This window comes from Hypanus sabinus, chromosome 20 (genome assembly GCF_030144855.1).
Source record: "Hypanus sabinus isolate sHypSab1 chromosome 20, sHypSab1.hap1, whole genome shotgun sequence".
Lineage (NCBI taxonomy): Eukaryota > Metazoa > Chordata > Chondrichthyes > Myliobatiformes > Dasyatidae > Hypanus > Hypanus sabinus.
In genome coordinates, this window is record NC_082725.1 from 56,907,502 (window position 1) to 56,925,855 (window position 18,354).

The window sequence follows — 18,354 nt, forward strand, 5'->3', positions numbered from 1 at the left end:
CCACTTCAACTCTGCTTCACATTCCTATTCGGATATCTCCATACATGGCCTCCTCTACTGCCATGATGAGGCCAAACTCAGGTTGGAGGAGCAACACCTCATATACTGTCTGGGTAGTCTCCAGCCCCTTGGCATGAACATTGAATTCATCAACTTCTGGTAATTCCCTCATCCTCCCTTCCCCGATCCCAGTTCCTTACTGGTTTTTCACCTGGCACCTACCAGCCTTCTCCTTCCCAACCTCCCCACCACTTCTTTATAGGGCCCCTGCCCCCTCCCTCTTCAGTCCTGATGAAAGCTGAGATATATATTTTTATCCAGACATGATGTAGATTTTCAGGTATAAGACATCAATATGAACAGAATGTTGTTGGAGGCTTTGAAAAATGAGTAGCCAAGAAATTATAGGAAGGCACTGGTGTCCAGAAAATAAAAAAAATCTGGAGTACTCACTAGACACTACAAGAACTGGAGGCTTTCATCAACCAATGCCTGAGAAGGGTCCTAATCATCAGATGGACTAACAAAGTAATCAATCAGACACTGTGGGAAAATGCCAACTAGGAATCCTTAGAGATGCATATATGTAAATGGAACTGGAGGTGGATTGGCCACACGTCGAGGAAGTTAACCATCATCCTCGCCAGACAGTCATTAAAATAAAGTCCACAAGGAAAGAGGAAAAGGGGATGTCCAAAGAATACATGGAGGAGAGATATCAAAGCTGAAATTAGGCGATGGGGACATTCCTGGTCCATCCTCAAGAAACTGGCTCCAAACAGAGGACGATAGAGACAGGAGGTCAAAGATGGCCTATGCTGCAAGAAGAAGAAGATTACTCACTTACATCCATCAACAGAGTGTCATAATTCTGGAAGTAAAGTCTTATTTAATCTACCCAGTATCTGGTGGCACATTGAATCTTTCCTCAGTAAGTACAAAATGGGTGTCTGCATGGGGGCAGGGGGGGGGGTTGCTTCACAGCTTAAGCAACCTGTTTTCACTCCTGACATCCTGGTTGTGTAGTGAGCATATTCTCCCTGTGATGTTTGTATTTTTATATTCTCTCTGTGAGCAAAGGGGATGTTGGGAGGTTAATTATCCACTGTAAATTGCCTTCAAGGTGTAGGTGAATGGTAGAGTCTGGGAGGAGTGACGAGAACTTGGGGAGAGTAAAATCAGTTTAGTAAAATTGGTGTAAAAGACCACAGATGGAGACAGCAGCTGAAGGAGATATTTCTGTGCTGTAAAATGGGAGATTAGAAGTATCTGTACATTGATATATATCAGTAATCCACTATTTTGTTCAGTAGCTGTAATTTTTGGAACTCTCTCCTTGAAATACAAGTTAAGATAACTGAGGATTCAGCCTGATTTTATTCAGCACGTTGCATCCCTTCAGCTCTATGGAGCTGTGTTACATTTAATAGAAGTATATTGCTATATTTCTTAATTTCTGAATCTAGAAACAAAAAACCAAGGCACAATTTTGTAACCATCTTTCCACAGAGTTATTGAAAAGCAGCAATGAAAGTTGTTATATTGATTTTGAGACATTGATTTTAAGTTTTTCCAAGAGTCCAAAAATAGGTTCCACATGAACAATGATTACACCTTGAAGATCTGGTTTTTGGTTATCGGTACATAAGCTAACACTGAAATATCAACCTAATGTGTAGTTGGACATCTCACTATATACAAAACAAGAGCAATAATACCTTCAACATCTGAATAATATGTTTCTTTATTTGGAACTTTGGTATTCTCAGTAAACTCCTTCTGGCAACAGAAGGGTCTGTTTATCCTTGAATGTTTTGCCTGAAGATCATCTTAAAAAAAAAACAAAATTTGATTATTTGGCGATATTCCTTAATTTGTTGAAAACTGCTGAATTAAAATGAAAAGCTCTAAAAGTAACTAAAGCCAAGTAGCAGGGATCTTTGTTTAAAAACATGAAAAAGTCTGCAGAATCTGGAAATCCAATGCAACACACGAGTTCCTCCAGCATTTTCTATGTGTTGCTAGGGATCTTTGTTATGAGCATTCAGATAGGCCTAACGATATTCAAAACATCTTAATTATACATGTGTTTCAGAATTTGCCTGTAGGTTAGACTACTCCAATCCTCGTCTGAAACTTCTACAGTAAGTATTTTATGTCTTTAGATGTTGCAATGTTAAACTGTATTGCTATTCACTAAGATAGGGGTAGAAACTTCTTGCAGCTAACAAAAACCACAAGCTATTACACAGTGGTCAACACCTCCATGGATGCAACAACTTCTATGTAAGTTTCAGTTTTAGTTGAGTGTAAACCTATTTTGGTGTTCCTGATCCTGACACAAACCTGCCTTCTAACAGCTACAAGTATTTTAAATGCTTCACGTAAAATACACTTGTAACAAAACTTACACAGGGACAGTGAACTTGGATGCAAGTTGACAAGCCAAGGGTTGACTGTGTTACTGTTTGAATTACAGCACCTCATCATTTATGAACAAAGGCTAGTGGTCAGCATCCTATATATCATACAGACAGACATACTTTATTGATCCCAAGGGAAAGTGGGTTTCGTTACAGCCGCAACCACGAATAGTGAAGAAATATAGCAATATAAACCATAAATAATTAAATAATAATAAGTTAATCATGCCCAGTGGAAAGAAGTTCAGGACCAGCCAATTGGCTCAGGGTGTCTGACACTCCTAGGGAGGAGTTGTAAAGTTTGATGGCCACAGGTAGGAATGACTTCCTATGACGCTCAGTGTTACATCTCGGTGGAATGAGTCTCTGGCTGAATGTACTCCTGTGCCTAACCAGTACATTATGGAGTGGATGGGAGTCATTGTCCAAGTTGGCATGCAACTTGGACAGCATCCTCTTTTCAGACACCACCATCAGAGAGTCCAGTTCCACCCCCACAACATCACTGGCCTTACGAATGAGTTTGTTGATTCTGTTGGTGTCTGCTACCCTCAGCCTACTGCCCCAGCACACAACAGCAAACATGATAGCACTGGCCACCACAGACTCGTAGAACATCCCCAGCATCGTCCGGCTGCAGCTCATTAGAGATAACTGGGTCTGAATTGGACAGATCCAGCTCTAAGCAGTGACTTCCAGATTGTATTCTTGAGGAAAATGTGGTTAATCAGTAACCTGAATCAATAGATGTCTGCCCAAGCACAACTGGATGCCATGACATGTGTAGAGTTCATGCTGGTTCATTTGTATATGTTTGGAACTATTGGAGGTTATATAAGGGTGTGGCTGCAGAAGAGAAGAGAGAGAATGCATTGGAGAAATTTGAGCTATGGAATACAATGCACACTCACAGAAATTATACAAAAAGTACATTAAAAAACAATATTTATTTTGCTCTCAAATTTCATTTCTTGTTTCATGTGCAGATGATGTGGCTTCATATTATGGAAGACTGAGATACAGACTGGTTCGCCAGGTTAGGCCCAGAACTTGCCTCAGTATTATATTGGAACTGAACTGTAATGAAAACTTGTCCTGAAGAAAGTGAAAATCCCAAAACTGCAGATGCAGGCAATCTGAAATAAAAGCAGAAACACAGAGTCTGAACCCGCTTCAAAGATACAAAATGTTCATTTTATTATCTGTATGTATGCAGAATACACCTCTGAGATTTGACTTCTCCAGAAAGCCATGAAATACAGATAAACCAGAAAAAGAAAAAGAAACAAAACTCTCAAACTCCAATCCCTCCAAACCTTCCCTTGCACAGAAACCAGCAGATTGCCCACCCAGATATGGCAGCTAAAACATCGGACTCTTAACCCCCAAGCCCCTCCCATGTGAGAATAACATCAAACCCTCAACCCCTCTCTCGCACATAAAAAACTAATAGATCACTCACACAGAAAAACACCAGCATGAATGTCAGACCACAAATCCCTAACCCCCCCTTAGTAACATATTGCCCTCCCGCCAATCAGCAACAAGAAAGAAAACACTAAAATACTGAAGGAGACTAATATAAACTACAGTCCACGTGCATTACACGTGTCAGAATTTCAAAAACATCAGCCGTCAACATTGAGGAGAGTGACAGCTCGAACTCAGTCCTTCAGTGGGGAGTGACCTCCGGCCCAACATGGCCTTTTAACCCCGACCTCTGGGAGGTGTTTCCAGAATTTTCTGTTTTTATTTCCGCCTTCAAGTAATGTCTACTTTATCAAATTATGCATTCCAATTTCTTGGTCTTATGTTGAATCTTCAAAGAGTTTAAATTAAAAATGCCTTAAATTCAGAGAGAGAGAGACAGACAGACAGGCAGAGAGAGACAGAGACAGAGAGAATGAGAATGCTGGAGTACACGTCAGGCAGCAACTGCAGAGAGTGATACAGATTGAATCTTAAAGGTAAATGATATTTTATCAACTTGAAACACTTTTTTCTGTTGTAATTATTGAGGACCTCTAGTCGTCTGTCAGTTCTGACAGATACGTGGAGCCTCCTTGAAAAAATGCAATAACTTCACTGAGAGCTGGGAATCTATGCCTCATGACCACTCTAAGTGGAGACAGAACATTCAAGATGTTTTTAGAACCTCTGTCTCATGCATCAGGAGGTTGCAAAAGCCCCAAGAAGGAGCATACCTTCCAGACCCACAACCACTACCATTTAGAAGGACAAGAACAGCAGGTACCTGGGAACACCACCACTTGGAAATCCCCCTCCAAGTCAATCACCATCCTGAGTTGGAAACATATCACCATTCCATCATTGTCACCAGGTCAAAATCATGGAATTTCCTGCCTAACAGCACTGTGAGTGTGCCTACACCTCAGGGAATGCAGAGGTTCAAGAAGGCAGCTTACCACCACCTTCTCAAGGGCATCTAAGGATGGGCAATAAATGCCGGTGTAGCTGGCAATGCCCACATCCTGTAAATACATAAAAGCTACCACATGATGGATTTTAGATCTGTTCCTACCCCACCCCATGCTATGTTATCTTCCGCCCCATTTAAGACATGGTTTCTGATTCCCATATTGCTTCACAATACTGAAGGAGAGCAAGTCATCCTTGATCCTGAAGGCAGCAATAGGATTCTGCAGTTTTACAACAGTGGTCAACAATTAGTGGAGCTGGAGAACAGGGACTTGCAGTACTAAGAGTTCCTCCTGCACTGGGCCAATGGGTCTCTCTGGAGCTTGGTAGAATAAGTGGGTTACATTATACCAGCGAGATCTGGGGCAGGAACCAGCCCGCTCCTGCAAGAAATTACCTCACTTCTACCACTTGGTTTCTCCTATGAGTTAGGATGGAGTGATGTTTGAATTTCCAAGTGCATGGTTAAAAAAATGACTAAAGTTACATCTGATCACAAGTGTCCTTGTCATTTTACCCTGGAGAGCATTGGCTCTCATAATCCCAATGATTGACCAAGGGGTTTTTAAGCTATATTAATAAATATGTGATATTCTTCTACTGGTTATACCTATGAGACAGGTAATCTATGTCACTTGATTTCTACCTGCTACTTACATGAATATAAAGCATCAATCGCATGGGACGGGAGGCATAGTTAATTATAGCCAATTCCATTGAGTTAAGTGAGAACATCTGCCTTACCTTCCAGTTTCATGTGTACATAGAACATCATAGCACAAGAACAGGTCCTATGGCATGTACTAATTAAACTAACGATACTTATTAAACTAATCCCTTCAGTGTACAGATATTCATGTGCCTATCTAGAAGCCTCTTATATGTCCCTGTATCTGCCTTCATCATTTCCACTGGCAGCACATTCCAGGCACCCATAACTGAGTGAAGAAAAACACCTGTTCTGCACATCTCCTTTGAACTTACCCCCCCCCCCCCCCCCACCGTAACTGTACCCATTTGAGTATTAGACATTTTCTCCTAGGTAAAAGAAACTGTTAACTCTCTTTTGCACCCTCTCCAAAGCTTGCACATTCTGCCTAAAATGAGGCAGCTGGAACTGAATGCAGTGCTGTAGTTGGGGCCAAATCAGTTTTATAAACCTGCGACATAACTTGCCAGATCTTGAGCTGTCATACATCTTCTTTACCACCCTTTTGATGTACGGCCACTCTCAGGGAACTGTCGACTTGGATTCCAAGATCACTCCATTCATCATTGTTGTTCAGAGACCTGACAGAGTGCATGAGCAATTTTAGGATTTTATTTCAAAACAGATAAAATAATTGGATTATATTAACAATATTGGGGAAATAATTGAAGTTCATTTGGGTAAACTACTGGATAAACATTGTGTATTTCAGATATGAGGATGGGTAGATGTTCCACTGACCTTATTTAACATGAGGTTAAGTGAAAGATTTTCTGTAAGGCCAGTGGAAACACACTGTGGTTTCTTGCTGTTTCTTTCAGTAGCTGGTTTTTCAGCAATAGTCTCAGAAGAAAATGCAATTAAACAAAAAGTCTACCATTATTTCCTTTGTGGTGAGTTACTTGTTTTTAACCTGTTTGTTCAAATGTGCAACATTAATTATTGCCAATAAAACCCCATTGGCACATTTAAATTATTTGCTCCCATTCTTGTGGAAATTGAATTAGAAAAACTTAAGCAGAACTGAATCAAGTTTTCACAGTAAAAGCAAAAAAAAAGAGAGCAGCAAATGCAACCTCAATTAAAATGCACTAAACAATCAGCAAACCAGACAAGGAAAGGTAGAAGAGTTTGCACTTCAGGTCAATAGTCCTTCATCAGAAATCTGTGCCTCTGTCCTGAACAAGTCTGACCTGAAATGTTAACTTTGTTTTTCCTTCCACAGATGCCACTGAACCTACTGAGTGTTTTGTAGCATTTTCTGTTTTTATAACCTTCATAACCGCTGTGCTTTAAAACCCATGATCTCAGGTTCCGTTGTTATAGTATTTGTCCACCAAATGCTAAATACTGCATCTCCACGTTTATCCTTGGGACCTTTCAAAGGAGTGAACAATGCAGATTATGGAACCAGCCTTGTATGCCTGCACAGGATGGTGCTTGCAGATGATCAATCTGAAAGCTGGAGTTAGGTGCTTGTTCGTTGGCTTGATTTCAAGAAGACTGTCCTGGAGCTGGTAGAAAAATTCCCACAACCACGGCAATTTCCATTAAAAAATCTCCAATCACACTTGAAAGCTAAACCACTAAATAAAAACAGAAGAAATTGGAGCTGGATAAATACAAAGCAATAACGTTAACGTTGTATTTGCAATAAGCAAATACAAATACAATAATGTCATCACAGATCCTCATCTCAAGTCCTACCTCTTGCCTGATCCTTATATCACTTGATTAAAATATATTCAAAATTTTATTTCAGTTCTGAATATAGTTATCAACTGTGCAAGTGCTCAGACTAAAAGAAAATCACATCTCAGTCCTAAATGACCAAACATGGGCCATATTCCTTAGTTTAAAACTCACGAGTAACAGTGAATAACCTCTTAGCAATTCTTTGCCAACTCATATTTGTGCTTCAATGAGATCACCATCCAACAATATTCCAGTCAGTAAAGGGACTGTCCAGCTTGATCTCTCCTTATTGGTTAAACCCAAAATTGATGTAATCTGGTGAATTGACATTGTTCTGTTCTCAGGCAAGTATATTCTTTCTTGTATCCAAAATGTTCCCAGATATGGAAGATCTTAAATGCACCTCTTGTACTGTACGTTAATGATGAACTCTTGACCTCACTATCTACATTGTCATGCCCCTTCCACCTTATTGTCTACCTGAACTATACTTTCTGTGTACCTGCAGTTTTAACTGACAAGAGTTTGGTGCTGGCCCAAGTTCAGAGGGAGAGACACAGAAGTGGAATGAACAGTACAGAGCAAGGAAAATAATAAATGCTAGGCCAACTGGGCCACCAACTAAAACTTGCAAACTAAAAGCTAATACCCTCACTGTGGCTCAGAAGCAGGAATTCAATTCTAAACTAATACTGCTCCTTCACAGCATCTGTCTAAATTATTAATCTTCTTTCCAGGAATGTGGACCAAGGTAAGCAGAGAGCATTGTTATTGCTGTGCTTCAGTCAAGACTTGACAAGACTGAAATGAAAGGAAGGGGGTTAAATACAATTACCAGGAAACCCAAATTGGCTAGAACATGTGTGATTGCTGCATTCTTCCAGCTGACCGCATGTGAGTGCGGCCGGATTCTGCAGCAGTGATTGCAGTTGTGACATTAGTACTATATTCTGCATTCTTTTATTGCTTTTTCCATATTTTTCCAATGTACTTAAGTTTTGAAATTATCTGTAAGGATGGCTTGCAAAACTAAGCTTTTCATTCTCTTGGAAAATGGGCTGTTAAGTTGAAGTTCTTTAAAATGTTGGTCAGGCCAAATTTGGAGTATCGTGTGCAGTTCTGCTCACATACCTACAGGAAGGATATCTATAAGCAGGGAAAATTTACAGAAATGTTGCTGGAACTTGAAGACCTGAGTTAGAAGAAAAGGTTGAATAGGTTAGGATTTTATACACTGGAGCCCAGGAATAAGGGGAGATTTTATAGAGCTTTGCGAATTGACCAGGGGACAGATAGGGTGAATGCATGCAGGCTTTCCTCCGTCAGGTTGGGTAACAGAAGTCATAGATTTAGGGTGAAATTTGAATTATTTAAGGGGAATCTCAGGAGGAACTTCAGACTCAGAGGGTGGTGCGAGTGTGGAACACTAACCTAGTGGAAGTGGTAGATGAAAGTCCAATTGTAACATTTAAGGGAAGTTTATTTACGAACATGGAATTGAGGGCTATGGTCCCAATGCAAGCAGATGGAACGAGGCAGAAGACCAGGTTGGCACAGACTAGATGGGCTGAAGAGCATGTTTCTGTGCTAAAGTGTTCTATGTGACAATATTAAACCAATACTAACATCAGCAGAGGAAAACAGAAAGTTGACATTTCAGGTTGTGATCTTTCACCTGGACTCAAAGAAGTGACTTGGCCCGAAACATCAACTGATTCCCTACACAGATGGTGCCTGATGTTCCGAATTCCTCTGGCAGTTTGATTTTATTTTGCTCTGGAATCCAACATATTGTGTATCTATTTTGAGATCTGGTCTAATCTAAACTTTTGACCTCTCTATCTTGCACCTTGTTCTTAACTGCACTACACTTTATCTGTAGCTGTTACACTTTATTCTGCATTGTTATTGACCCTTCTGGGAAAGTACAAGGTACATTTATTATCAAAGTACCTATGCAGTATTGTTACGAACCCCATAACTGGTGTCTTACCAGCAAAGATAGGAGTAGCCGTTGAAATCTGATGATACTATTTTTAACAGTATTTATTAGTAAAAATACACAAAAATAATATCAATGCAAATATACAGATAATATACATCATTAATACTAAACCTAAAAGTGTGGGTATAATAATAATCAATAAGAAATAAGCTCTATCATTGTCTAGGGGATAATGAATTGTCCGATGGAAATATAAAGTTCAGTTCAGTTCATACAGGCTGCAGTCATTGTTGATCACTGTGTTGCAATTGTTGGAGAAAGAGAGAAAGAGAGAAAAAGCAGTAACAGCTATTAACTTGCCGACTTTCCTTTTACGATCTGGATCCTTCGATTCGTTGTTGTTGTGGCCATTCACATACGACCCCTCCGTGTCCTTTAGCTAGACCGTTCCGTGGTGGACTCGTCACTCAGGCAAGGGTGGACACACACACGCCCCCACCGGTCTCGTAGCGTTTCTCCTGGTGAGTCTGAGGGCGTTCCCCAGACCCTACTTTTATCCCCGCTCACGGGGTCTCAGGTGTCAATCAGGTTGGGATGATGCAATCCCTCAACCAGACCACTCTGGCTGCCCCCTGAGGGGTTTCAATGAATAGTACAGTACTCAATACACAATTCCTTCTCCAAGAGACAATAGCAGTAATCTCTCTCTTTGTCAATAGGAGACATTCCACCTCGTGTATTCTGGCGTTGTCTCCCTCTCATTTCCTGGGTATCAGATCCGAAATAATAGTGATCTTGCGATTCTCAAAAGGGGGGGGCAGGCATTGGAGATTCTGTACCCTTCTGCCCATCAGAGTTGCTCCTCATTCATAACACCCTCATCTTTCTAAGGATTTTTACCACTGGGAAAAATTAACTTATACAGAGTCTTACAGAATTTCCGAATCTAACACAATACAAAAGAGTTTTTTTTCACTACAGAGTAATACAATTATACATTCAATTCAGCATCTAGATAAACAGTCAGCGAGCACATTATCACTTCCTTTAATATCTTAATATCTTGTACCTTAATAAATTCCTGTAGCATCAGACTCCAATTTAATAACCACCTATTTTATTCCTTTTCTTCAGCAAAACAAAACTAAAGAGTTGTGATCTTAGCTTACGTGTATATTACAAAAGTTTATGCAAATACTAATCTTTATTTTACTTTCAAACTTAACAGTCAATCTTCCATGGTGTTGTCTTTATTATTTACATGCTTGGTTGAAATCCCTTAAAAGCAGATCCTGTTATTTAAAGTGGCATTTTTCAACCTTTGCCCCTTTTCCAGTTAACTCTCACGTGGTTAGCTTGCTTACCAGTGTGGAATAGGCTTTTGCATGCTCCTTTCATAGGAGTTATTTTATCAACAATGTTTTCCAAACTTAGCCCATTTTCTGAACTTCCACACAATTCTTTATTTTTAAGCAAGTCGTTAGTTTTATTTTCAGGACCCTTCATTCTATTAGTTTTCAGTTTAATATCTGCAAGCGATCCCTCTTTGTCCAAACAACATTTCAAATTCTGCCTCTTCACAGCACACCCTTGAATAACATTAGTGAGTGTGGTACCTTTACATTCCAAATTAAACTGTAATTGATTCGCAGGTACCTTGTTAACAAGCCATTGTTCCTTCAGCCTGGTTACTGCTTCTGACACCAATCCAGACTTTAAATTTTCTTTATTCAATTTAGGAACTACACTTTTCCCTTCTCTTTCAATAATAATATCCACATCACCACCTTTTATCTCCTCACTAACTTTTAACACACCTTTGAACACAAACAATTGGGAATTCTCACTTCCCACTATTACCAAGGTTAACTCTTTCTTCACTGAACCAAGTCTATCTGACCCACAAGGATTGCATTCCTTTTTAACTGAATCAAATACCTCAGACTTTTCCTGAATTTCATTACTAGGTTCAGTACCATGTGCATCCACATCTTGAACACACTCAGACGGGACATCTGCCTCTTCCAGGCTTTCAATACCCGTCCCCTTTTCAAATTCTAAGTTCCCCTGATCCTCCCAGTTACTCTCTGGGCAACTCCCTTCCGGAGTAAACTCAACCCTGTGGGTTAAAACAACCTCATCTGCTAACCCAGCTGACTCCTTCAACGTAACGGCATCCTTTTCATCTAGGACTGCCCTTATTTCATTATCGGGAACACATTTAAATTCTTTAACTTCTTCAAACAGTTCTGTCAAGCCAGACAGATCATCCATGTCCAACCGTGGACCTTCTAACAGCCTTATCTGTTTCTCATTTTTACTCCGTGCCTCTATAAATTTCCTCCTGGCTAAGGGTAGGTCTACCTCCTTTCCCTTACTCTCTTTCACCTCCCTATTCTCCGGTTTACCACCCTCTAACCCCTCTTGGTACAGGGTTGGTAAAAATGTCTCAGCCAAATCCACACAGGACTCATTTAAACTGGTGTCTTTCTCAACTGCCTTTCTCGACATGCTGCGAGTGATCGCGCATGCGGGATAGATCTTGGAATCTAGGGGCAGGTCCTCAACACTTACAGGCTGGCTCGTCAGCTTCATTGCTGACCAAACCTCACCACCTGCTAAATCGTTACCAAGAAGGACGTCCACGTCAGCTCTCGGAAATTCTGATCGCACCCTTATTTCAACTGGTCCAGATACCAGATCACAATTTATAATGATCCTATGCAAAGGCACAGCTTCCGTCCCTTTTCCTATACCTCTTAAAACTACCTCTCCAGTCTCAGGACCAAAATCTAGTACCTTACTGAGAATCAATGACTGCTCAGCTCCAGTATCTCTCCAGATCTGCACCGGAACTGGTGTTTCTCCCTCTTTCACAGACATGGTCCCTTCTGAAATAAATTTCTCACGCCCCTCTCATATTCTATCTACCTGGGGCTTTATCGTCGATTTGCTGATCGACACAATACATCCTGTAGGGACTGCTGTTTTCCCTTTTCCTGTCTCCTTCCTCAGAGCAAAGCACTTAAATGCAATATGACCCACCTTTCCACAATTAAAACAGGTCAAGCCAGGAACCCTCCTGCCATCTTGCCTTTCTTCCTCCTTATTTTTACCACTAGCTCCCGGCTGAATTTCTGCCTCAGCCGGCGGGCTTTCTCTACCATTTCTATGGTCTTTCTGGTAACTCTTATTCGAGGAAAACTTTGTCTTGTGGGTTAGGGCATATTCATCTGCGAACTTGGCAAATTTGGATATGGACTTATTCAGCTTCTCATTCAAATACATCCGGATATCATCCGAAACACAACCTTTAAATTCCTCAATCAGAATTAACTCCCTGAGATGCCGAAAATCCTCTTCCACCCTTTCTGCCACACACCAATGATCCAAGAGCACACCCTTCTCATAGGCAAACTCTGCATACGTCTGATTCCACACTTTCTTTAAATCTCTGAACTTTTGTCTATAGGCCTCAAGTACCAATTTGTAGGCCCGAAGAATGGCCTGTTTTATTTCCTCATAATTCTCAGACTTCTCCACAGACAATGCCACATATGCTCATTGTGCCTTCCCCTTTAACACACTTTGTAACAAAGCCACCCACTGATCTCTGGGCCACTTCTGACTCACTGCCACCTTTTCAAAATGCAAGAAATAACTATCAACATCTGTCACTTCGAACGGAGGTATTAACCTAATCTCCCTACTAACATTAAATCTCTCCTCTCGATCTGGCCCTTGAGCTCTTCACTCTTGCCTTAACTTCTCCATATCCAGCTCATGCTGCCTCTGTTTCTCCTTCTCCTCATACTCCCTCTGCTTTTCAGCTCTTTCCTTCTCCTTTTCAGCTGCTTCCAGCTGTTTTAACCTAATTTCATGCTCCCTCTTCGTCTGTTCCGCGTCCAGCCTCAATTTTTCCAACTCTAACTGAACCGTCCCACTAGCTGGTAGCTTTTCAGGGATATTGTCCAATACCTCAGCCGAAAACACATCCGTCTCAATATAATACTGAGTTGTGGCCCTCCGCATCTCCCAGTTTTTCATTGACAACCTCACCTCTGCGAGATTTAGTCCTTTCACAATATTTACCAAGTCCGACTTTGTGGCCCCCTCTAGCGCCTTCAAAGTTGGGTTTTGTGTAAATTCGTCTACGTCCATCTTTGCTGGTTTCCCGTCTGGTTACCCGCACAACCAGATCCAAGTCTGGACTTAAAAGCCCAATTTACTGGCCCTCCAATTTGGTATCAAATCTCAAGACGAGGCCCCAAGTTGTTATGAACCCCGTAACTGGGTGTCTTACCAGCAAAGATAGGAGTAACAGTTGAAATCTGATGATACTATTTTTAACAGTATTTATTAGTAAAAATACACAAAAATAATATCAATGCAAATATACAGATAATATACATCATTAATACTAAACCTAAAAGTGCGGGTATAATAATAATCAATAAGAAATAAGCTCTATCATTGTCTAGGGGATAATGAATTGTCCGATGGAAATATAAAGTTCAGTTCAATTCATACAGGCTGCAGTCATTGTTGATCACTGTGTTGCAATTGTTGGAGAAAGAGAGAAAGAGAGAAAAAGCAGTAACAGCTATTAACTTGCCGACTTTCCTTTTACGATCTGGATCCTTCGATTCGTTGTTGTTGTGGCCATTCACATACGACCCCTCCGTGTCCTTTAGCTAGACCGTTCCGTGGTGGACTCGTCACTCAGGCAAGGGTGGACACACACACGCCCCCACCGGTCTCGTAGCGTTTCTCCTGGTGAGTCTGAGGGCGTTCCCCAGACCCTACTTTTATCCCCGCTCACGGGGTCTCAGGTGTCAATCAGGTTGGGATGATGCAATCCCTCAACCAGCCCACTCTGGTTGCCCCCTGAGGGGTTTCAATGAATAGTACAGTACTCAATACACAATTCCTTCTCCAAGAGACAATAGCAGTAATCTCTCTCTTTGTCAATAGGAGACATTTCACCTTGAGTATTCTGGCGTTGTCTCTCTCTCATTTCCTGGGTATCAGACCCGAAATAATAGCGATCTTGCGATTCTCAAAAGGGGGGGGGGCAGGCATTAGCGATTCTGTACCCTTCTGCCCATCAGCGTTGCTCCTCATTCGTAACAGTATACAACTCTGAGATTCATCTTCCCACAGACAGCCGTGAAACAAAGAAAGCCATGAAACCAGTTCAAAGAAAAACATCAACCTCCCACCCTCCACCACACATAAAAAAACAAATCACGCAAACAGCAATAAAAAAGAATGAGCAAAGATACTGAAAAATAAAACACAAATGAAAGTGTCGATATTCAGATCAGCTCAGTGTTCATTATCTGCAGGCTGCCCTGATTCAAATTTGCCCAAAAATAGCAACAGAAAAAGGAGTGACCAAGAGAAAACACATCATAATATGAACCACAGTCCAATCCACAAACCGTGTCGATTAAACTGGCTCTGGCACTATTCTTCAATGGCATAGAGGGAGAGAGATCATCCAAATGCAGGGACCTTTCTTCAGGAGCAGTGAGTGAAAGGGAGAGAGGGGCAGAGAGACTGACTGACTGTCATATGCAGACATCTTCTCTGGAAGCAGCAAGCAAGAGGCTGGTAGACACCACTGAACACTCACTCTCCTGCATTCACCTCGATGTTTTCAATCTTCCTCAATGCCTTAATCAGTGAGAAATGCAGTTGATCATGGGCTCTCTAAGCCTCAAGCTTCTTGGCTGCTTGCCCCGGAACCCTCTTGAAGACAGCAAAGCACCAGATCGCTCAGTCGGCCCGAAAACACACCATCAAACTGTAGATCACAGGCTCCAACAATATCAGAACAACATTTGGAAGAAAAAAGACATTAGTGAAAGAAGTAGATCCTTGCACCATCTTGAGGATGTCACCCGTGGCAGTGTTATTAGCTGATGCCGTCTTAATGCACTGTCTAATGATTTGATCTGTATGAACAGTAAGCAAGACAAGTTTCTCACGGTATCTCAGTACATGCGACAATAATAAACCAATAAGTCAATTAAAAAAACAACAAACACTACAGTTACAACAACAGTTATGTACTTCAATACTCCAACCCTTGCAATAAATACTATTTGCCTTCCGATTGCTTCATGTAGTTGCATACTAAGTTTCTGCTTGTTTGGAGTGCCAGAATACAGGATCCTTCTATTTAACAACATTTAAATGTACTTGTCTCATCAATACCAAAATGAATTTTCCGTTTTTATATTTCTTCCCTTGTTTCTTGCCTTTTCACTTACCCATCCTTTGCAAACTCAGTGTGTCCTGCTCAGAGTTCACTTTCCTGTCCAATATCATATTGTCAGCAAACTTGGCTACAATACATCAGTTCTTTTATCTAAATGATTAACATGGATTATAAATAGCTGACAGCTCAATCTTGATCCCTGTGGCACTTCATTAATAACAGAGCCATCCTGCCTTCAATTTAATGTTCTTAACAAGCTCTCTATTCAGCAGATAAATTACCAATCTTTTATGCACTTGGGCTGAAACTCATGAGCTGCAGCTAGAAGTTCCAAAGAGAACTGCTGGCATTCGGCCATTTGAATTAAAGTAAATCCAAAACCATATCTGCTGTGAATTTGTGATTTAACAACACTTGTTGGGCATTTGAGGGATGTTGGAAAAAAAAAATCAGAGATCCCATGACTTACAGTGGGGATTCTAGGTGCGTAGATGAGGAAGCAGAGTGGAATGAAATTTATAGATTCATTGTGCAATGGAATTAAATATCACAGATACAGATCTTTCAGCCACCATGCTAGCGTTGAATATCAAGTACCAAACTATACTAAAGTTAATTACCAGCACTCAGCCTACATTTTAAAAATTATTTTGCATTTCTGTACATTATAATTGCATGACTGTTTAAAATCATAGAGATCATACAGCACGAAGATAGGCCTTTGAATCAACTTGTTCTTGCTCAGAGAGCTGGGCTGGCCCATGGCTCTCTAAACTTTTCCTATCCATCTACTTATCTACAAGTCTTTTAAACGTTGCTCATCTGCCCACCTCAACCACTATTTTTGGAACCTCATTCCAAGTATGCTCCACATTTTGCATGAGGAAGCTGCCCCTGATGTCCCTCATAAGCCTCTTGTCTCTGACCTTAACTCTATGCCCTCTTGTTTTTAGCACCTACTCCCTGGGGAAAGACTGATGTGCTTTCACCCTGTCTACACCCATCATGATCTTATATACCTCTTTAAGGCCACTTCTTCATCGCCTATGTTCAAGGAATAATCTCAACCTCTAAACTTCAATTAACTTTACTTTTTATTTTGAAAGGTGCTGTAATTTTTCCTTAATTATTTATTTCAGTGTTAATGTCTTTTGGATTTTGCTGAATTTCAGGGAAATATATAAATTATTAAAATCAAAGGCAGCCCCCCTTCAGTTTTGCCTTCTCCCAGTGCTTGTTGGTGACTAGAGAAGGGAATACCTCTATTCTATCACTGACCATGGTCCAGTTGCCATCAAAACCACGTGGTCTGACTTGGTGGAGTGGGGATGTAGATGTCCAGTATGATTGGTCTGGACAAGTGTGGACCATGCACAGTGATTAAGGATGGCTGGCTGAGTTAGGGAAATTTATTCTTTGCAGCAATCTCTATTTCAGCTTCTTTTAAAAAGCTTGAAGCATTGTAATTAATAGCAGCATTAAGTAAAACAGTAAATACCTGAAACACTCAGCATCTGAGGAGAGTCAATTTTTTCAAGAACCTGTAGTATTCGCTGGTTACAGGAGATTTACCTCTATTCCTTGCAACTGGGGTTTGCAGAAATGCAGTATCATGGAAAAAAAAGGCCTGCTCTGTTTCTCCAGGATGACGGAACCAGAACATTTGTGCCTCACAATGAAGTTCTCTAGAGGAAAAGAAGAAAAATATTTCAAAACATGACAATTCCTGTTTCATCAGTATTGGCCTACTGTTAAGCTTTGGTTATTTAGACTGCTACCTGTGCTTACAACAATTTTACTCCTCAGAGCAGGTCCTTCTCCAAGAATAGGAATTGCATTTCTTCTCAGCTTAGCTATAACTGTATAGAGTTTAGTCATAAATATGTTAAAGTCACCTATGAATTTTAGAGATGGGCAAAACCAACTCTGTGAAGCAAAACAGACCATCTCCAGTTAATAGTAGAACAAGCTCAACAGCCAAATAATTTACTACTGTTTCAATGGTTTAACATTCAAAAACACAAGAAGAATTTTCTTTTTGTTGTTTTCAACTTTGCAAGTGCATTATTGATATAACAATTTGCAGCAGTAAATGATTAGAGCCAATCCTTGTTCCTTTTGATGACTGGTTTACTTTTATATAAATGTATACTGTATATAAAGTTATGCATGTCTGTATCAGCTTGAATCCAAGTTCAAAGTACATTTATTATCAAAGTATGTACAGTATATATTATACAACCTTGAGTGTTGTGTCCTTACAGGCAGCCACAAAACAAAGAAACCCAAAAGAACCCATTAAAAACAAAGAATGTCAAAGACCCAATGTGCAAAGAGAGAGAGAGAGAAAAAAACAAGTCATGCAAACAACACAAGTAAGTAAATAGCATTCAGAACAAAAGTGAGCCCACAGCTACAAAGCCCAGAGCAGGCCACAGCCACAGCCTCAGTTCAATGCAGAACTGAGCAAGCATCACGGAGCAGCGAGTAGAACCGGCCTGACACTTGCCTCTTGTCCTGACACCCTTCATTTTCAATCCATCTGGCCAGGCGATTAAATCATCCAAACATCAGATTGTTCCTCGCACTAGGACCCGGGCCCTGTTGCATCAACACGCTCCGGGCCTGGACCCCACCACCACGTTTTGGCCATTCCAAATCAGCCCCACGCTTAGATTGGTCATTCCTCCTTCTTAGTTTAGGTGGACGGGCCTCAAATCTGCCTCTCCTCTGCTCCACTTGCCCTGACTTACTTTTGAATATGCCTTGACCTTGCCCTGACTTGCCTTGAGCATGCCTCGACTTCACCTTGCTCCCACATGCTTTGACTCTCAACTCAACCTCGCCTTTGTTTGCCTCTCCATTGTTTGTGGTGATTGTTTACCATAAACTTTGCAAGAAAAAGTATTATAATAAA

General features: G+C 40.8%; 1 protein-coding gene across 6 annotated transcripts in view; it reads right to left on the reverse strand.

The window, feature by feature from the left end:
- Positions 1–9,278: 9,278 nt before the first annotated feature.
- LOC132378560 (uncharacterized) overlaps positions 9,279–18,354 on the reverse strand; it is a 49,322-nt gene continuing 40,246 nt past the window's right edge. For 3 of the 6 annotated variants that reach the window (XM_059945563.1, XM_059945565.1, XM_059945566.1), the window contains one exon: positions 9,279–17,122. In XM_059945563.1, the coding sequence (XP_059801546.1) occupies positions 10,526–12,094 (1,569 nt within the window). In that variant the 5' untranslated portion in view covers positions 12,095–17,122 and the 3' untranslated portion in view covers positions 9,279–10,525. The remainder of the gene's footprint in view (positions 17,123–18,354) is intronic. The other 3 variants (XM_059945564.1, XM_059945562.1, XM_059945567.1) reach the window with 3 other exon arrangements.